This window comes from Centruroides sculpturatus, unplaced genomic scaffold, assembly GCF_000671375.1.
Source record: "Centruroides sculpturatus isolate CEXI.00-Female unplaced genomic scaffold, Cexi_2.0 scaffold1014, whole genome shotgun sequence".
NCBI lineage: Eukaryota > Metazoa > Arthropoda > Arachnida > Scorpiones > Buthidae > Centruroides > Centruroides sculpturatus.
In genome coordinates, this window is record NW_019385381.1 from 200,781 (window position 1) to 222,162 (window position 21,382).

At 30.0% G+C, this 21,382-nt stretch overlaps 3 protein-coding genes across 10 annotated transcripts in view; all 3 read left to right on the forward strand.

Annotated features, from left to right (window-relative positions):
- The first annotated feature begins 1,018 nt into the window (after window positions 1-1,018).
- LOC111638362 lies at window positions 1,019-6,474 on the forward strand. 4 transcript variants are annotated; one of them, XR_002758851.1, is made up of 4 exons: window positions 1,019-1,182; window positions 2,942-2,975; window positions 3,287-3,439; window positions 6,124-6,474. XR_002758851.1 is itself a non-coding variant. In XM_023384063.1 (4 exons), exons 1-4 carry the CDS (start codon window positions 1,845-1,847, stop codon window positions 6,171-6,173), a joined length of 330 nt encoding a protein of 109 aa, XP_023239831.1. In that variant the 5' UTR covers window positions 1,228-1,844; the 3' UTR covers window positions 6,174-6,474. The 4 variants fall into 4 exon arrangements, 3 of the variants coding, with proteins under 3 accessions (XP_023239831.1, XP_023239832.1, XP_023239833.1); XM_023384063.1 differs by lacking the exon at window positions 1,019-1,182 and adding an exon at window positions 1,228-1,937; XM_023384064.1 differs by lacking the exon at window positions 1,019-1,182 and adding an exon at window positions 1,229-1,877.
- Window positions 6,475-8,418: 1,944 nt separating this feature from the next.
- Window positions 8,419-14,911, forward strand: LOC111638359. Of its 5 annotated transcripts, none has more exons than XR_002758849.1 (4): window positions 8,419-8,582; window positions 10,342-10,375; window positions 10,687-10,839; window positions 13,520-14,911. XR_002758849.1 is itself a non-coding variant. In XM_023384057.1 (4 exons), exons 1-4 carry the CDS (start codon window positions 9,245-9,247, stop codon window positions 13,567-13,569), a joined length of 330 nt encoding a protein of 109 aa, XP_023239825.1. In that variant the 5' UTR covers window positions 8,628-9,244; the 3' UTR covers window positions 13,570-14,911. The 5 variants fall into 5 exon arrangements, 3 of the variants coding, with proteins under 3 accessions (XP_023239825.1, XP_023239826.1, XP_023239827.1); XM_023384057.1 differs by lacking the exon at window positions 8,419-8,582 and adding an exon at window positions 8,628-9,337; XM_023384058.1 differs by lacking the exon at window positions 8,419-8,582 and adding an exon at window positions 8,629-9,277.
- A 4,038-nt stretch (window positions 14,912-18,949) lies between these two features.
- Window positions 18,950-21,382, forward strand: part of LOC111638354 (adenylate cyclase type 10-like) — a 65,973-nt gene continuing 63,540 nt past the window's right edge. Inside the window, exons 1-4 of the mRNA XM_023384052.1 lie at window positions 18,950-19,190; window positions 19,297-19,450; window positions 19,537-19,570; window positions 19,882-20,034. Of these exons, the coding sequence (XP_023239820.1) occupies window positions 19,564-19,570; window positions 19,882-20,034 (160 nt within the window). The 5' untranslated portion in view covers window positions 18,950-19,190; window positions 19,297-19,450; window positions 19,537-19,563. The remainder of the gene's footprint in view (window positions 19,191-19,296; window positions 19,451-19,536; window positions 19,571-19,881; window positions 20,035-21,382) is intronic.

The following is a 21,382-nucleotide window of genomic DNA, read 5'->3' on the forward strand; positions in this document are numbered from 1 at the left end:
TACAAGACGCAAGGTCTTGTAGTTTCCATGTGTAGTTTCCAAGGTCTTTTGATTTCCTGTAGGGAGCTAGAGTGAACGTAGCTGCAGGGAGGATATTCCTATACAATCCATTTGAATTTTTCCAGCAGGGTCTTCGTGATATACGCTAAATGAGGTGTGGCACTGTCATACAAAAGCTTTTTCACCGTACACTTTTCTCAACTGGCATTAAATTTCAGTGGGGATACATCGTTTTTGCTCATAAGAAACGAGTTTCTGCACGAACTTCCAATTTGGACGCTACATTTTTAATGACTGAAAACTGGTTAACTTCTCAGCCACGTGAACAAATCTACTATGCCTTATAGTCGGATGTATTACCAATGTTGCCAACAGATTTCATCTAAATATCATTTATCAACTAAAAGTTCTTGTTAATTGGAACTTACTTTCGACTCTGCTTCGTATCTAGATTAGTGACCAGATTCGGAAATGTAAAAAGCGGGACGTTAGACCGGGCGTTTCGACGTGACATGATGAATGATGACCATCGTCGGTTTTATAGCTTTCTTACATCGATGACAGATGTTATGAACAACTAATGTACGTTTTATTTATTCATATACTGTCTTCTTGTTTACAGAATAACGACCTACAGCAACCGCGATAACAATTCATACAATTTTGACTATTTTTGAATATAATCATAAAACTGTCTAAAAGCAAGACATATTTCAAATACTTCAAAAATTGGGGCATTTTTCGGGATTGTCCCGCCTGATCCTGGACGTCTGGCCATTTTAAACTAGTTTTATTTGTGACAGCCGGATGGCCGAGCAGTTTAGGTAGCAGCTTACCGTTATGAGGGACGAGTCAAGAAACCTCAAGTATTTTTGGGGGGTGGTCCGTCCGGATATGTCAGGTCCCGTCCCTCACCATCCGGCTGCCCCATTGTGGGCCTGGCCGAATCCATTACAGACTTGCTAGAAAAATCCTCATAATGACCACAGAATAGCGATTGTTTAAAAAAAAAGATTTTCCTATTTAAAAAGTTTATTTATAAATGATCGCGTATTCAAAGCCTGAATTTAACTAACGCTTTACATATCATTCCAGTTTTACGTATATTTAATTATTTAAATTTCTTTCCTTTGATGCTCTTTCATATTCTAATTTTTGAATTCTATCAGTAGAATTCTACAGGTACGATACTCGTCTATTTCTACGTTTAATCTTTCCGCTTTTAGGTTAATAAGAGCGCTTTTTAATCGTGCCCATCACGGATTTGGCCAAACCCACAATGAGGGAAGCCGAATGATAAAAGAGCCAATATATCCATCAGCCCATTATGAAAATTTCTAGGTCTATTCAGGAGTCTGGTCGCTCTAGAAGGTCTTATTACTTCAAGACAAATTCGAATTTTATTGGGATCTTTACGATTTTTCATAGAAAAGTATAGTCAAGGAAATTTTCCAGTTTCATTTTATTTCCAGTACGAATGGAATCTCTATACAATAGACAAAATCGAAGATGGATATAATATTCTGTTCTTCGTATAACACTCTGATTAATTAATAGTTCCAATTTTTTTAAAATCGAAACATTATTAAAAACATTGTAAACCAAAATTTCTTTAGCAGTCTGTTTAATTAAAGATGTTTACCTTGAGACGAAAATCCAAGGTTACGTTTTGGTTGTGTAATATGTTATTCTTAAATTAACACTCGTGAATAGAATGTAAATGAACAGATTGACTAATAAGTTTTTATTCGATTTGTATCTACTGTCGTAAAAAATATTATTTTTAGTCATTGTCCAGTTCGGCTTTTATTCAACGAATTTTCGAGGAAGATGGAGTTGAATGGATGTCTCACTGGGAGCAGGGCAAAGTGAATACAGTATTCCTTCGTTTCGAAGATATTTCCATCGTTCGAACAATTTATGAATTTTTAGAATATGTATGATTCTAACTGTTGATCAATTATAGAAAAATAAATTAAGCAAACGAAATAGATGGTACAGTACAGTACAGTACATCATTTCTCAAGTTTGACATTGTTTTAACAGGAAATTCATATGATATCTGCTTCTAACAAACTCATAAATTCCCTGTGTTTAGGTTTATGTTTTTTCATACATATTCTGAATTCACAGACAAATTACTTTGGGGCGTGGAGATACAACGAACCTTTTTGCCTTTCAGTGGTCCATTTAACCATTATTATTATTTTTTTGAACAAATTTCTTTATTAATAAGAAGCAGTCTTGAAGATTTTATTTTCTATTAATAAAAATAATAAATTTTATAGGAGTAGGAAACACTGTGTGCTTAGAGAAAAATCCCTGGTTCCCTCCTTGATGACTCTGATATTGTATATTATGTAAGAGATTAAATGTTAATGATAAAAATAGTTTTTATTCCTTTTAAGGTGTTTTATATTATAATTTGTATTGTGATTTTATGCAGAAATATACTTTGGTTGTCAGTTGTTGGGTTCAAAATAGAGTTGATATTTCTTATTCAAAAATATATTTAATATTAAATAAACAGATTTTTGTTATGAAGTTGGCTTCTTGGTTTTAAATAAATCAATGCAAGCCTATCTCTAATAATGGGTAATACTGGAGAATTGCTAATATTTTTAATTTGATTAATGGACCTTATTGAGATATGAAGATAGTCTATTCTGAATAACAGAATAAATTCATGCCTATTTTGCAGATGAAGTTGAAGCTGAAGTTATTACAGTGGCTAGTCAACTTTATCAATACTTAGATTAACTTCATAATAATTCCACTATATACACATAGTATAAACTTTTGATACTAAAATGTTAATATTAAAGTGTTTTTATTTAAATTATTAAATACATTCAGTAAGAATAATGTACAGTTTTTATTGTTAATTCATTATTTAATCTGGTTAATTTTATTAATAATGTTTTTATATTATTTCTTTCAGTCTGCATTTAACTTGAAGATTTTCAAAATGATAGGTTGGTTTGCTTATTTTCATAATTAAATTATTATAAAATAAAATTGGTAGAAGTTACTTTCCAGCCATTTATAGTATAAATGGCTGAATATAAACTTTACATACAATATATACTGTATAAAATATATATACGGTACAAATTACAGTACCCAAAAGTAACTTCTACTAAGGTGTTTACTATAAAATTTCTGTTCTATTGAAAAATTGTTATAAAGTTTTATAACATTGAAAATTTTTGAATTGAATAATAAATAAATATTAATTTCCAAAATATAAATTTTATATTTGATAGATTTTTATTTTTTAAATTAGATTTAACTGAAAATAAAGGCAATAAACAAGAAAATCAATATCTTAAATCGGAGAGCCAAATATATGATTCAGACGAACAACCTGACTTTTCACATAGGATTATTGAAAATATAATTAAAAAGATAAAAAATTACAAAAAATTAAGTTATAAAGGTAATTATGTAATGTATAAATTTTTAAAATAATTAGCATAAGTGCATTAAATTGAACGTCATTATTTTTAGTTATAGTGTACTGTAATAAATTTTATTAGAAAGATTCAATAAATATTATTAGAGATTAATAAATTTTTGTTGAATAATATCAAGTAAATTTAGAATAATTTTAAAACAGACAAACAATTTAAATCTATGTTTTTATTATTTGCAGTTTAACATTTAGCACATTTCAATAAAGTATTATGTGTAAAAAATTCATTTTATAATATTAATATTTTAATGCAAGCTATAAAAATGACAGGAGAGGAAATAAAACCTGTTAGTCATTCAGTAAAATTTTATTACAAAACTTAATGGTGAACAAAAAACAGATGAAAAATTGATTTTTACTTTTAAAACTAGGGAGACTTTATTAAACTATAAAATTTATTTTATTATATTTTTCAAGAAGAATGTGTCCCTGTAATTTGCCTTGTTGTTCTGAATCCAAAATATAAACTTTTAAAGTTATTGCTATTGCTAGCAATGCAATTCTAATTATTGGTTTTATTTGAATATCAAATAGTAGACACTATTTGAAAGCATTTGAGGATTTCTAAAAACTTAGGGAAACAATGTAAAATTAATAAATGCCATAAATTACAGTAGCTAGGTACCATATTTCCTTAACAAATGAACTTGTGAAATGTATAAAATGCACATTATACAGTAGATGTATTTTTTAATTGCTTACTTATTACTAGTATATAGAATAATATTCATTATAAAGAAAGATACTAGTTGCCATTTCAAGTATAATTTACTTTAATTAAAAATGAATCTTTCATAAATAAGTATTTAATAATGGGCATCAAATAGTTAAATGCAAATGAAATAATAGCTTCATCAAATAGTAATTACAGAGAAAATAAACAGTTTAAAATAGTAGCTGTTATTTATGAAATAGTGGCTATAATTTGAATAAAAACAATATACAGTGGTGTCTCATATAACGTACTTAATCTGTTCCAGGTGCACATCTGTTAAGTGAAAAGTCCGTTATATAAAATGCATTTTCCCATAGAAGTACATGTTAAAACATATAATTTGTTCCGTAGCCTAAAATAACCATACTGTACCATAAAAAAAAATGAAAATGGAGCAGTCACCAATTATGCCAGGTAGTCAGATGTTGTGAAGAGGAGGTGGAGGAACACTTTCTTCACACATTCATACAGATACAGACTTTTTATACATTGCAGCGGGTCTTTTTTTTTTTTTTTTTGTTTTTTTTAAATGGAGTCAGATTCAGGAGAGGCTGCTGGAGCTTGCAGGGTCAACTCCTCATGTTCCATCCTTTGTTTTTTGCCTGCTGGCTTCGTGAAAAACATGTCCAAGGTGGTCTGTTTCTCTCTCTTCTTCAACACCTGTCGGAAATGATGGGCAAGGGTGTCATTGTAGAGATCATTGATCCTGTTGGCCTCAGCTCTGTTTGGATAATGAGTGTTGGTAAACTTCTGAACCTCTCCCCATTTGACAAGGAACTTTTTGTCAACTTTCACTCCTTCTGATGATTTCTTGCTTTGTTTCAATTGAAATCACCTTTCTGTTTTTTAGAAGCCATGATTTGCACAACACTTGAATAAATGTAAATACCCTGCACTGAGGTGATGTACGTAATAAACAAGGGAGCAAGCTGAACCCCAACAGGAGCTCTGTACTTCAGATATACTAATAATATATTATAAAAATAGCAGATTGTCATTGGCAATGGTAAAAGAGTGAAAACATCATTTGCACTTGTTTGCAGAAAGTTTGTTGTTTGCCTCATGTAATGGCCAAACAGAAAGTCCGTTGTTCGCAGCGTTCGTTATTTGAGGCATACATTATATGAGCACCACTGTATACATCAATTTTGTTGATCTTCAAATTTGGGTATGCATCATCCAGCAAAATGGATGTAGGGAAAATGTTGTCTACCACATGTTAAATGGCATTATTAAGTGAATTTTGTCAATCCATATTTAAGATATAATTTTCATGCTAATTTTTGAGGTTTGATACATTTAAATTCTGGTAAATCAATTACTGGTATTTCTAATGTAGTGGTTCAGCTTAAAGTTAGCTAAAACACACTATAAAATAAATATGATGTGATAAGATTTATCAAATGATGATAAAAATAATTTTTGCTACCATTAATTTTTTGTAAAGAAAAAATTTGTTAAAAATATTACTAAATGACAGTGACAGGAACTAAAATGGCATAATAGATGGCTCTAAAAGAGTTTGAATTTGAATGTAATTGCCATAGAAATATTCTAATAAAAAGTTGTTTTGCATAGAGCTGATAATATATAGACATAGGATATTATATTATTAGATTCTTAATAAAAATATTTCATTATTTTTGAATTGATTTATTTATTTACTTAGTTTTTTGTCATATGACCAAATGATTTAGACTCTAGCAACATTGTTTAAATTGTTAATTATAACTGTTGAGATTTGACAATTATAATCTAAAAAGAATGAGTAAGAATTTCAAATATTTAGAAGAAAATATATGTTTTTTTTAAGACATTTAATATTATCAGATGTTATACATATAATATATATACACACACATAAATGTTTGGTTTATAAATTAGACAGTTATTTCTATTATATAATTATACATAATTATCTGATGGTTTTCAGCAATAATCTTCTTGAGAGTTCTTGAGTGCTGCCAGGGACACTGGAACTAATTCTGAGATGACTGAGCCATGCGGGAGAGGAATGAACTTAGGCCTGCTGTAACACCCAGCAAATGTTGGAAGAAATAGGTTCCCTGTATAGTTGTAGAAGGGAATTGGTGACATCTCATTGTGTTGTTTGTGAGCCACTAGACGAAGGACCCACTGGAATTTCTTGCTCAGCTTAGCCTTTATTGCTCCTGCAAAGCCCAAGGCAACAGTGTATAGTTTTCCAAGATGGTCATAGAAAGACACCAAGTCACAGAATTTGGAGAAGTGTAGATGGGTAGTCTCGTACAACTTAAGTTCAACTTCCACTCTGGTAGNATCAAAAACGTAAAATATTTGAGTAGCCGAAGACATAGCCAAAGATTACAGCGCCACAGCACTGGCGAAAATTTAAATTTGTCGACTGGAATTCATTCGGATAAACGACGCTCTACTGTATATATATACATACACACTAAATAAGGAAAGTTTCATTTTATTTTTCAAGTTGTATTTTATGGCGGCGCAGAAATATAACTTTGAACAAAGGCTCGTATTGTCGGCTTGATTTGAATAAAATGAAAATATATAGTCTATCAAATATTTTAATAAATTTTTCACCTATTTCAACATACTACTAGACTCTCATAATTGGCTTAGATTTTGAATTTATTCGCGATCAGCACTAGTAGCGCGCGACCAAATATCTCTGGCACGCAGGCGGCTAACAGTCCAAAACCGGGCCTGGGGAGGCCGGATGGCCGAGCGGGTAAGGTGGCAGCCTACCGCTCTGGGGGACCCGGGTTCGAATCAAGACTGGTCGAAAAATCCCCAGGAATATTTCGGATATGTCGGGGCCCCGTTTCTCACCACCCGGCCGCCCCACTGTGGGCCTGGCCGAATCCATAATGGGCCTGCTAAAGAGAGGCCCTCTTAGTGCCTACAGGGCGGAAAGAGTTTAAAAAATACCGGGCCTGGTTTCTCTCGTACCAAAAATAAAAAGTATGAAACATACGGGCCAAAAAATTTTTATGTGAACGTACTGTACAATCCAAGCGCTACTTTTTGACACAATCACTAAGTTTATTTAGTCATTTATTGTATTGTAGCACGAGTTTTTCTATTCTTTGTTGGAAGTGTTCCCGTCCAACATGAGGTAGCCATTACCGTGTCACATTTGGGATGTCTTCGTCGGAGTCGTATCGGCGATTCGGAATATCATTTTAATGGGACCAAACACATGGAAACTACACAAGACGCAAGGTCTTGTAGTTTCCATGTGTAGTTTCCAAGGTCTTTTGATTTCCTGTAGGGAGCTAGAGTGAACGTAGCTGCAGGGAGGATATTCCTATACAATCCATTTGAATTTTTCCAGCAGGGTCTTCGTGATATACGCTAAATGAGGTGTGGCACTGTCATACAAAAGCTTTTTCACCGTACACTTTTCTCAACTGGCATTAAATTTCAGTGGGGATACATCGTTTTTGCTCATAAGAAACGAGTTTCTGCACGAACTTCCAATTTGGACGCTACATTTTTAATGACTGAAAACTGGTTAACTTCTCAGCCACGTGAACAAATCTACTATGCCTTATAGTCGGATGTATTACCAATGTTGCCAACAGATTTCATCTAAATATCATTTATCAACTAAAAGTTCTTGTTAATTGGAACTTACTTTCGACTCTGCTTCGTATCTAGATTAGTGACCAGATTCGGAAATGTAAAAAGCGGGACGTTAGACCGGGCGTTTCGACGTGACATGATGAATGATGACCATCGTCGGTTTTATAGCTTTCTTACATCGATGACAGATGTTATGAACAACTAATGTACGTTTTATTTATTCATATACTGTCTTCTTGTTTACAGAATAACGACCTACAGCAACCGCGATAACAATTCATACAATTTTGACTATTTTTGAATATAATCATAAAACTGTCTAAAAGCAAGACATATTTCAAATACTTCAAAAATTGGGGCATTTTTCGGGATTGTCCCGCCTGATCCTGGACGTCTGGCCATTTTAAACTAGTTTTATTTGTGACAGCCGGATGGCCGAGCAGTTTAGGTAGCAGCTTACCGTTATGAGGGACGAGTCAAGAAACCTCAAGTATTTTTGGGGGGTGGTCCGTCCGGATATGTCAGGTCCCGTCCCTCACCATCCGGCTGCCCCATTGTGGGCCTGGCCGAATCCATTACAGACTTGCTAGAAAAATCCTCATAATGACCACAGAATAGCGATTGTTTAAAAAAAAAAGATTTTCCTATTTAAAAAGTTTATTTATAAATGATCGCGTATTCAAAGCCTGAATTTAACTAACGCTTTACATATCATTCCAGTTTTACGTATATTTAATTATTTAAATTTCTTTCCTTTGATGCTCTTTCATATTCTAATTTTTGAATTCTATCAGTAGAATTCTACAGGTACGATACTCGTCTATTTCTACGTTTAATCTTTCCGCTTTTAGGTTAATAAGAGCGCTTTTTAATCGTGCCCATCACGGATTTGGCCAAACCCACAATGAGGGAAGCCGAATGATAAAAGAGCCAATATATCCATCAGCCCATTATGAAAATTTCTAGGTCTATTCAGGAGTCTGGTCGCTCTAGAAGGTCTTATTACTTCAAGACAAATTCGAATTTTATTGGGATCTTTACGATTTTTCATAGAAAAGTATAGTCAAGGAAATTTTCCAGTTTCATTTTATTTCCAGTACGAATGGAATCTCTATACAATAGACAAAATCGAAGATGGATATAATATTCTGTTCTTCGTATAACACTCTGATTAATTAATAGTTCCAATTTTTTTAAAATCGAAACATTATTAAAAACATTGTAAACCAAAATTTCTTTAGCAGTCTGTTTAATTAAAGATGTTTACCTTGAGACGAAAATCCAAGGTTACGTTTTGGTTGTGTAATATGTTATTCTTAAATTAACACTCGTGAATAGAATGTAAATGAACAGATTGACTAATAAGTTTTTATTCGATTTGTATCTACTGTCGTAAAAAATATTATTTTTAGTCATTGTCCAGTTCGGCTTTTATTCAACGAATTTTCGAGGAAGATGGAGTTGAATGGATGTCTCACTGGGAGCAGGGCAAAGTGAATACAGTATTCCTTCGTTTCGAAGATATTTCCATCGTTCGAACAATTTATGAATTTTTAGAATATGTATGATTCTAACTGTTGATCAATTATAGAAAAATAAATTAAGCAAACGAAATAGATGGTACAGTACAGTACAGTACATCATTTCTCAAGTTTGACATTGTTTTAACAGGAAATTCATATGATATCTGCTTCTAACAAACTCATAAATTCCCTGTGTTTAGGTTTATGTTTTTTCATACATATTCTGAATTCACAGACAAATTACTTTGGGGCGTGGAGATACAACGAACCTTTTTGCCTTTCAGTGGTCCATTTAACCATTATTATTATTTTTTTGAACAAATTTCTTTATTAATAAGAAGCAGTCTTGAAGATTTTATTTTCTATTAATAAAAATAATAAATTTTATAGGAGTAGGAAACACTGTGTGCTTAGAGAAAAATCCCTGGTTCCCTCCTTGATGACTCTGATATTGTATATTATGTAAGAGATTAAATGTTAATGATAAAAATAGTTTTTATTCCTTTTAAGGTGTTTTATATTATAATTTGTATTGTGATTTTATGCAGAAATATACTTTGGTTGTCAGTTGTTGGGTTCAAAATAGAGTTGATATTTCTTATTCAAAAATATATTTAATATTAAATAAACAGATTTTTGTTATGAAGTTGGCTTCTTGGTTTTAAATAAATCAATACAAGCCTATCTCTAATAATGGGTAATACTGGAGAATTGCTAATATTTTTAATTTGATTAATGGACCTTATTGAGATATGAAGATAGTCTATTCTGAATAACAGAATAAATTCATGCCTATTTTGCAGATGAAGTTGAAGCTGAAGTTATTACAGTGGCTAGTCAACTTTATCAATACTTAGATTAACTTCATAATAATTCCACTATATACACATAGTATAAACTTTTGATACTAAAATGTTAATATTAAAGTGTTTTTATTTAAATTATTAAATACATTCAGTAAGAATAATGTACAGTTTTTATTGTTAATTCATTATTTAATCTGGTTAATTTTATTAATAATGTTTTTATATTATTTCTTTCAGTCTGCATTTAACTTGAAGATTTTCAAAATGATAGGTTGGTTTGCTTATTTTCATAATTAAATTATTATAAAATAAAATTGGTAGAAGTTACTTTCCAGCCATTTATAGTATAAATGGCTGAATATAAACTTTACATACAATATATACTGTATAAAATATATATACGGTACAAATTACAGTACCCAAAAGTAACTTCTACTAAGGTGTTTACTATAAAATTTCTGTTCTATTGAAAAATTGTTATAAAGTTTTATAACATTGAAAATTTTTGAATTGAATAATAAATAAATATTAATTTCCAAAATATAAATTTTATATTTGATAGATTTTTATTTTTTAAATTAGATTTAACTGAAAATAAAGGCAATAAACAAGAAAATCAATATCTTAAATCGGAGAGCCAAATATATGATTCAGACGAACAACCTGACTTTTCACATAGGATTATTGAAAATATAATTAAAAAGATAAAAAATTACAAAAAATTAAGTTATAAAGGTAATTATGTAATGTATAAATTTTTAAAATAATTAGCATAAGTGCATTAAATTGAACGTCATTATTTTTAGTTATAGTGTACTGTAATAAATTTTATTAGAAAGATTCAATAAATATTATTAGAGATTAATAAATTTTTGTTGAATAATATCAAGTAAATTTAGAATAATTTTAAAACAGACAAACAATTTAAATCTATGTTTTTATTATTTGCAGTTTAACATTTAGCACATTTCAATAAAGTATTATGTGTAAAAAATTCATTTTATAATATTAATATTTTAATGCAAGCTATAAAAATGACAGGAGAGGAAATAAAACCTGTTAGTCATTCAGTAAAATTTTATTACAAAACTTAATGGTGAACAAAAAACAGATGAAAAATTGATTTTTACTTTTAAAACTAGGGAGACTTTATTAAACTATAAAATTTATTTTATTATATTTTTCAAGAAGAATGTGTCCCTGTAATTTGCCTTGTTGTTCTGAATCCAAAATATAAACTTTTAAAGTTATTGCTATTGCTAGCAATGCAATTCTAATTATTGGTTTTATTTGAATATCAAATAGTAGACACTATTTGAAAGCATTTGAGGATTTCTAAAAACTTAGGGAAACAATGTAAAATTAATAAATGCCATAAATTACAGTAGCTAGGTACCATATTTCCTTAACAAATGAACTTGTGAAATGTATAAAATGCACATTATACAGTAGATGTATTTTTTAATTGCTTACTTATTACTAGTATATAGAATAATATTCATTATAAAGAAAGATACTAGTTGCCATTTCAAGTATAATTTACTTTAATTAAAAATGAATCTTTCATAAATAAGTATTTAATAATGGGCATCAAATAGTTAAATGCAAATGAAATAATAGCTTCATCAAATAGTAATTACAGAGAAAATAAACAGTTTAAAATAGTAGCTGTTATTTATGAAATAGTGGCTATAATTTGAATAAAAACAATATACAGTGGTGTCTCATATAACGTACTTAATCTGTTCCAGGTGCACATCTGTTAAGTGAAAAGTCCGTTATATAAAATGCATTTTCCCATAGAAGTACATGTTAAAACATATAATTTGTTCCGTAGCCTAAAATAACCATACTGTACCATAAAAAAAAATGAAAATGGAGCAGTCACCAATTATGCCAGGTAGTCAGATGTTGTGAAGAGGAGGTGGAGGAACACTTTCTTCACACATTCATACAGATACAGACTTTTTATACATTGCAGCGGGTCTTTTTTTTTTTATTGTTTTTTAATTGGATTCAGATTCAGGAGAGGCTACCGGAGCTTGCAGGGTCAACTCCTCTTGTTCCATCCTTTGTTTTTTGCCTGCTGGCTTCGTGAAAAACATGTCCAAGGTGGTCTGTTTCTCTCTCTTCTTCAACACCTGTCGGAAATGATGGGCAAGGGTGTCATTGTAGAGATCATTGATCCTGTTGGCCTCAGCTCTGTTTGGATAATGAGTGTTGGTAAACTTCTGAACCTCTCCCCATTTGACAAGGAACTTTTTGTCAACTTTCACTCCTTCTGATGATTTCTTGCTTTGTTTCAATTGAAATCACCTTTCTGTTTTTTTAGAAGCCATGATTTGCACAACACTTGAATAAATGTAAATACCCTGCACTGAGGTGATGTACGTAATAAACAAGGGAGCAAGCTGAACCCCAACAGGAGCTCTGTACTTCAGATATACTAATAATATATTATAAAAATAGCAGATTGTCATTGGCAATGGTAAAAGAGTGAAAACATCATTTGCACTTGTTTGCAGAAAGTTTGTTGTTTGCCTCATGTAATGGCCAAACAGAAAGTCCGTTGTTCGCAGCGTTCGTTATTTGAGGCATACATTATATGAGCACCACTGTATACATCAATTTTGTTGATCTTCAAATTTGGGTATGCATCATCCAGCAAAATGGATGTAGGGAAAATGTTGTCTACCACATGTTAAATGGCATTATTAAGTGAATTTTGTCAATCCATATTTAAGATATAATTTTCATGCTAATTTTTGAGGTTTGATACATTTAAATTCTGGTAAATCAATTACTGGTATTTCTAATGTAGTGGTTCAGCTTAAAGTTAGCTAAAACACACTATAAAATAAATATGATGTGATAAGATTTATCAAATGATGATAAAAATAATTTTTGCTACCATTAATTTTTTGTAAAGAAAAAATTTGTTAAAAATATTACTAAATGACAGTGACAGGAACTAAAATGGCATAATAGATGGCTCTAAAAGAGTTTGAATTTGAATGTAATTGCCATAGAAATATTCTAATAAAAAGTTGTTTTGCATAGAGCTGATAATATATAGACATAGGATATTATATTATTAGATTCTTAATAAAAATATTTCATTATTTTTGAATTGATTTATTTATTTACTTAGTTTTTTGTCATATGACCAAATGATTTAGACTCTAGCAACATTGTTTAAATTGTTAATTATAACTGTTGAGATTTGACAATTATAATCTAAAAAGAATGAGTAAGAATTTCAAATATTTAGAAGAAAATATATGTTTTTTTTAAGACATTTAATATTATCAGATGTTATACATATAATATATATACACACACATAAATGTTTGGTTTATAAATTAGACAGTTATTTCTATTATATAATTATACATAATTATCTGATGGTTTTCAGCAATAATCTTCTTGAGAGTTCTTGAGTGCTGCCAGGGACACTGGAACTAATTCTGAGATGACTGAGCCATGCGGGAGAGGAATGAACTTAGGCCTGCTGTAACACCCAGCAAATGTTGGAAGAAATAGGTTCCCTGTATAGTTGTAGAAGGGAATTGGTGACATCTCATTGTGTTGTTTGTGAGCCACTAGACGAAGGACCCACTGGAATTTCTTGCTCAGCTTAGCCTTTATTGCTCCTGCAAAGCCCAAGGCAACAGTGTATAGTTTTCCAAGATGGTCATAGAAAGACACCAAGTCACAGAATTTGGAGAAGTGTAGATGGGTAGTCTCGTACAACTTAAGTTCAACTTCCACTCTGGTAGACATTTGCATTTGTTTCTGTTTAGTTTTGCAAGGAGGGATTTTCACAAGCCAGGTAGCACACAATGTAGACATGAAGGAAATGCATTGTAATTGAGGGTAATACACCTAGGTATCACATTATGTCCTCTGCACTTCAAAAGAAAAAGCATCTGGGCATGTAATTTATGCCATAATTTTTTCAGCTTCAACATGGAATAGAACATCCATTTTCTAGTATTCATCTTGTAAAGTAATGTAAAAATATAGCTTGGATGTCATGCCAACAAATGTACATAAGAGAGAGAAATAAATTGACACAAACTGGTGTTAAAGAGCTTTTAATTCTTTGCAAGTGCTTTTGACATTCCTATAAACGTTGTGTTCAGGCAATGACACAAGTTGAATGCTTTTTCAGAACGAATTTTAAAGTATAGAAACACAACAGTGTTAACCGAATGGAATACAAAACATAAAATTTAAAACACTTAAAACTTAAAATTAAAACATTTTTTGAAAATCACACAGTGCCAACACACATGTGCCTAGAGATGTGGAGACAAATACATAGAAAGGTGCAGGGAAGGTGGAGATAAACAGTTAGTTAGTATTATTTATTTGCTTGTACAAATTGACCCAAATGTCAGGCAACTCGAGGGTGGGAGTTGCAGGGGGACAACAGTGTGGTGAAGAGTGACTTCCAAATAAGCACTAGGCTCCTTTCACTGCAATTCCTAAGTAATTCAGAGCAGCCCCAAAGCAAGGTATGGTGACCATCTTGGATAATTCTGTGTCACACCTTCCCACCATCACAGAATGTTTGTGCTCAGCTAATCGACAAGACAGCATTCTGGTGGTAGCTCCTATGTAGCAGGTGTGTATCCCAGTTCATTCCTCCAATTCAGAGATGCATAACTTAGGCATCTGTGAATTAATCATAAACAATAATCATAAACTACAATAAAATTCCAATTATCTGAGTCTCAAGTAATTTAGATTCCACATTATCTGTAAGTGAATACACCACTTTTCATATATTGTAATTCATAAAAGAAAGTTTAAAATGATAACATGTATTACAAAAAAATTTGTTTCTATTATCTTTTATCATTTAATTAATTAATTTCAATATGAGATAAACCATTCATATTAAAATCCAATTGTAATAATACAGAATTTTATTCTTGTAAGTATAGCACACATATTAACTATTTAATAAATGATATGAAAATTGTTGTTCTTATATGATTAATTTCACTGTGATATAAAAAAGAGACTTAAAAGTTGTGGCCATTCATTTTATTTGAGTTTTTGATTATCCAGGGTATCATTGGTCCACATTACCTCACATAATTAGCATTTTACCATATATTTACATATAAATTATTTGAAGTTATTGTTAACATATGTTCTGTCATCTCATATTTGACAATTAATATCAAATAATAAACAAGGAACTAAAAATGCAGAAATATTTAAGATGGATTATACTATTCTTGTGCAGATGTAGCACTGTTACAAACCTGACTGCTGAAAAATTTAGACTTTGTTAGCAAACAAATTTTTTTATTTACTTAGTTTTTATTTTGTTTTTAAATTGATAAATAATTTGGTACTCATATCCTAGAAATAAGTGTAACAAATTACTTCAATTTAGAAACCCATATTAAATTATTAAGTAAAAGTGAATGTCTTTTTAAAATGAAAATTGGGCAAATTTAGGCTATGTTAAATATACAAGTGTTTGAAATATATTGTTATTTTAACAATCATAAATCTTGGTTTCATTTGCTATTAATTGGTAAATATTTAAATTTTGTGGCCAAAGTTTATACAACACAATCATTTAATTCAAACTTTAAGCTATTTAATTTAAAACTTATTTTTCTGTAATTTTTCTAATTTTATGTTTAATAGTGTTACCATAATAGTTGAAGATAAAATACAGACAGATTAGCATTAAAATTACTCAGACAGCGAGGCAAAATAAAGGAAATTTATTTATATTTTTCAATTTAGTAAATGTTGGCATATTATATAAGGTTTCAATTTACACTTTCCTTTGGGGCACAGAATGCAATTTAAATATAAGAAAACTATTTAAACACTTAGACAACAAGTACTATCGAATTTAAAAAATCGTTATAATATAATGAATTTGAGCATGTTCTCTAAGCAACGGAGCAGTTACATTTGCTTATAATGCTGCTACATAGCCAACAAATACAATAATAATTATCAACAAGCAATTATTTATTGTGACATTGTCACAATGCTGGAATGCAATTTTAAATCATATTTTAAATTTATTTAATTTAAAATATATGCTTTCCACCTCAAATTAGTACTGTAGTATCTTGTCTGTGTACATCATAATTTTCCTTTAACAATAGTCGTGCTGGTCTGTCTAACACCTTTCAGGGGAAAATTTTTGAATTGAAATAACATGACTTCCAGTTTGCATCGGAAGTTCATATATAGTTAATTGGACCCACCTGTCCCTAAGGTTTCCATATCTGGTCTGGTCTTTCGTCTATCTAACTCTATTGTAGAGATTAAGGAAAGATGGATGGACAAACAACAGTGGAAATTTGAGTCTACAGTCGACCCCCTATAAGATCATTGATTATTCCGTTTTATATGAATTCCATATTGTATGAGTCACTTAGATTTTACAAATACGTGTACCGGGCTGTGAACGGCTCACGTATTTGTAAAATTTAAGTGACTCGTACAACATAGAATTCATATAAAACGGAATAATCAATGATCTTATAGGGGGGTCGACTGTACAATGTTTTCAAATTGAAGCCCAAAAATTTAGCACCTTTTGTCAGATTTAAATGTAAGTGGTTATGATTTAACTATTAACTACATGATCATTTGAAAAGTACAGACATTTTGTTTAATTTTTATAAGTACAGTACAGACACGGACAGTGCCTTTAAAGTACGGACTATTCATACTAAATATAACGTTTGGTAAACCTATGTTTAATGTTTCTAGTTAATCAGCTGAGAATATATATTATCAGTTGTTATTGTATATATAGCTCTGGTATAATGTAAGCCAGAAAAACATAATAGCAAAAATTTATACAACTTTACAAATTGACGAAGACTTATTTCAAACAGTGGCGTGCTGTCCTTGGAAGCAGTGGAAGTGCCGCTTCCCTTGTATTTTCTAAAATATAAAGACATATTGTGCAATTATTTTCATATTTTTACTTACTTTGAATTAATTAAAATTAATATTTTATTATAACCACATTATGTATCTTATTACAAATTTTTATACTACATGTGAAAAAAACGATAAGATTACTATTGTATATTCAAATATCAGTGGGAGAATGGAACACTGTATTGTTGAATATGGGACAGCTTCCAAGCAGCCAGATTATATGCATTTACATGTGAGCTTTACAGAGCACCAACCTCACATGGTTTAGCTGGTGGAAAGCTACACACCATAATACTTCCAATGATTCTATCCAGGACTGGTTCTGGGCTGTTAGCTGCCTGTCTGCTAGATATTTGGCCACCCTCACCCCATTATGTGAATTGCGAGTAGATTTATAACTTAACCCCAACCGATAGGAGTTTACTGGTGTGTTTTTATGATAGTTCTGTAAAGTTGACAGGAGTTTAAAAAAAATCCATTAAAATATTTGGATCAATCTTTACCTATGTGCACCATCATGGCAGCGGTCATGACTGTTCATGCTCCTGATGGACTTGACTTGATACGCGTGTTTAAAAACTATCATTAATCAATAACTAGTGACATTAAACAATCAGCAGCCTGCTGGCAGCTCCCCTCCAGGAGGAGTCTGTCGGGAGCATGAACAGTCAGGACTGCCACTATGACGGTGCACATAGGTAAAGATTAACCAATATTTGATATATTTATTCTGCTTTTATTCTGCTCTCCCATTTTGTATTACTTACAGATTTCGATGTAAACTAGAGTGATATTACAATTTAGTATGTCTCATCTATAAGGGGATGCAGAAAAAACATATACAATTCTTGTACAAAGTTAAAAAATTAACTGTTACTTTGGCAGCATCATTTACAACTAAATTTAATGGATGAGATGCACGAGGTACAAAAAAGCTCTAGAATTTATTAGCCACTCATAGGGAGCTATTTCACTAAGTGGATTGCTTTAAGATTTAAAAAGTAAAGAATATTTTGTTATTTTTATGTATGTTTCTTTACAAAGCTATATCTAATTATAATTTTCTTTAAAAATATATTCATAAAATTGAAGAATATTTTGTACCAGGTATGTATATTCATTACACATTTTATTTCACCAAGTAAGTTTTTATAATTTTATTTTTAATTGTTATTCGGCTAGTGATTCGGAATGTAATTGTGATATTAAAAATACATTTAGAGAAGTCTATGGTTTTTATTGGCTTACTGAACAAACAAATATGAATGGACCCTAGACCATCACTGACGCGCAAGTAACTGATTGCCCCTGGAAGTCGGCTTCTTAAAGAAACACAGCTTCCCTATCATCAAATGTCACGGCATGCCACTGATTTCAAATAATCTAATCATTAGGCTACAATAACAATACTTCATTTAAATAACACAAGACAAAAAAAGAAATTTTTATAAAGAAAGCTTACAGTTATGATTTACCATATCATTTGTGTAAACCCTTAGCCTAAAATTATATCTAAAATTTAAACTTAAAAACTTATATTGAACAGGGACTTATATAAAACAAAAAACTGAATTTGTTAGTAAAGTTGAAAATAAAAAAAAGGAGCAGGAAGAAAGAACAGTTGGCAGCAGTTCCATTTTTTTCTTTCTTTTCTGTTTTTGAATTTTTTTGTCTTTCAAATGGACTGGGAATGGAGGAAACAAAATGCTTCTCGATGATTTTTTTCATTTTGAAACAAAAATCCAGCAATGAGTTGCTTAACTTTTCTGGCAACATTTAAAACTTTGGTGATGTCATTTGTTATGATATTTTATTTTAAAAACTTTTNTAAATTTTATAGGAGTAGGAAACACTGTGTGCTTAGAGAAAAATCCCTGGTTCCCTCCTTGATGACTCTGATATTGTATATTATGTAAGAGATTAAATGTTAATGATAAAAATAGTTTTTATTCCTTTTAAGGTGTTTTATATTATAATTTGTATTGTGATTTTATGCAGAAATATACTTTGGTTGTCAGTTGTTGGGTTCAAAATAGAGTTGATATTTCTTATTCAAAAATATATTTAATATTAAATAAACAGATTTTTGTTATGAAGTTGGCTTCTTGGTTTTAAATAAATCAATACAAGCCTATCTCTAATAATGGGTAATACTGGAGAATTGCTAATATTTTTAATTTGATTAATGGACCTTATTGAGATATGAAGATAGTCTATTCTGAATAACAGAATAAATTCATGCCTATTTTGCAGATGAAGTTGAAGCTGAAGTTATTACAGTGGCTAGTCAACTTTATCAATACTTAGATTAACTTCATAATAATTCCACTATATACACATAGTATAAACTTTTGATACTAAAATGTTAATATTAAAGTGTTTTTATTTAAATTATTAAATACATTCAGTAAGAATAATGTACAGTTTTTATTGTTAATTCATTATTTAATCTGGTTAATTTTATTAATAATGTTTTTATATTATTTCTTTCAGTCTGCATTTAACTTGAAGATTTTCAAAATGATAGGTTGGTTTGCTTATTTTCATAATTAAATTATTATAAAATAAAATTGGTAGAAGTTACTTTCCAGCCATTTATAGTATAAATGGCTGAATATAAACTTTACATACAATATATACTGTATAAAATATATATACGGTACAAATTACAGTACCCAAAAGTAACTTCTACTAAGGTGTTTACTATAAAATTTCTGTTCTATTGAAAAATTGTTATAAAGTTTTATAACATTGAAAATTTTTGAATTGAATAATAAATAAATATTAATTTCCAAAATATAAATTTTATATTTGATAGATTTTTATTTTTTAAATTAGATTTAACTGAAAATAAAGGCAATAAACAAGAAAATCAATATCTTAAATCGGAGAGCCAAATATATGATTCAGACGAACAACCTGACTTTTCACATAGGATTATTGAAAATATAATTAAAAAGATAAAAAATTACAAAAAATTAAGTTATAAAGGTAATTATGTAATGTATAAATTTTTAAAATAATTAGCATAAGTGCATTAAATTGAACGTCATTATTTTTAGTTATAGTGTACTGTAATAAATTTTATTAGAAAGATTCAATAAATATTATTAGAGATTAATAAATTTTTGTTGAATAATATCAAGTAAATTTAGAATAATTTTAAAACAGACAAACAATTTAAATCTATGTTTTTATTATTTGCAGTTTAACATTTAGCACATTTCAATAAAGTATTATGTGTAAAAAATTCATTTTATAATATTAATATTTTAATGCAAGCTATAAAAATGACAGGAGAGGAAATAAAACCTGTTAGTCATTCAGTAAAATTTTATTACAAAACTTAATGGTGAACAAAAAACAGATGAAAAATTGATTTTTACTTTTAAAACTAGGGAGACTTTATTAAACTATAAAATTTATTTTATTATATTTTTCAAGAAGAATGTGTCCCTGTAATTTGCCTTGTTGTTCTGAATCCAAAATATAAACTTTTAAAGTTATTGCTATTGCTAGCAATGCAATTCTAATTATTGGTTTTATTTGAATATCAAATAGTAGACACTATTTGAAAGCATTTGAGGATTTCTAAAAACTTAGGGAAACAATGTAAAATTAATAAATGCCATAAATTACAGTAGCTAGGTACCATATTTCCTTAACAAATGAACTTGTGAAATGTATAAAATGCACATTATACAGTAGATGTATTTTTTAATTGCTTACTTATTACTAGTATATAGAATAATATTCATTATAAAGAAAGATACTAGTTGCCATTTCAAGTATAATTTACTTTAATTAAAAATGAATCTTTCATAAATAAGTATTTAATAATGGGCATCAAATAGTTAAATGCAAATGAAATAATAGCTTCATCAAATAGTAATTACAGAGAAAATAAACAGTTTAAAATAGTAGCTGTTATTTATGAAATAGTGGCTATAATTTGAATAAAAACAATATACAGTGGTGTCTCATATAACGTACTTAATCTGTTCCAGGTGCACATCTGTTAAGTGAAAAGTCCGTTATATAAAATGCATTTTCCCATAGAAGTACATGTTAAAACATATAATTTGTTCCGTAGCCTAAAATAACCATACTGTACCATAAAAAAAAATGAAAATGGAGCAGTCACCAATTATGCCAGGTAGTCAGATGTTGTGAAGAGGAGGTGGAGGAACACTTTCTTCACACATTCATACAGATACAGACTTTTTATACATTGCAGCGGGTCTTTTTTTTTTTATTGTTTTTTAATTGGATTCAGATTCAGGAGAGGCTACCGGAGCTTGCAGGGTCAACTCCTCTTGTTCCATCCTTTGTTTTTTGG

Excerpts from the sequence above, each read along its gene's own strand:
- LOC111638362 (XM_023384063.1), top strand. The coding sequence starts at position 1,845 with ATGTCTCACTGGGAGCAGGGCAAAGTGAATACAGTATTCCTTCGTTTC. Across the intron at positions 2,976-3,286 it reads GAAGATTTTCAAAATGATAG|ATTTAACTGAAAATAAAGGC; the intron begins GTTGGTTTGCTT and ends TTTTTAAATTAG. Across the intron at positions 3,440-6,123 it reads CAAAAAATTAAGTTATAAAG|CAATAATCTTCTTGAGAGTT; the intron begins GTAATTATGTAA and ends GATGGTTTTCAG.
- LOC111638359 (XM_023384057.1), top strand. The coding sequence starts at position 9,245 with ATGTCTCACTGGGAGCAGGGCAAAGTGAATACAGTATTCCTTCGTTTC. Across the intron at positions 10,376-10,686 it reads GAAGATTTTCAAAATGATAG|ATTTAACTGAAAATAAAGGC; the intron begins GTTGGTTTGCTT and ends TTTTTAAATTAG. Across the intron at positions 10,840-13,519 it reads CAAAAAATTAAGTTATAAAG|CAATAATCTTCTTGAGAGTT; the intron begins GTAATTATGTAA and ends GATGGTTTTCAG.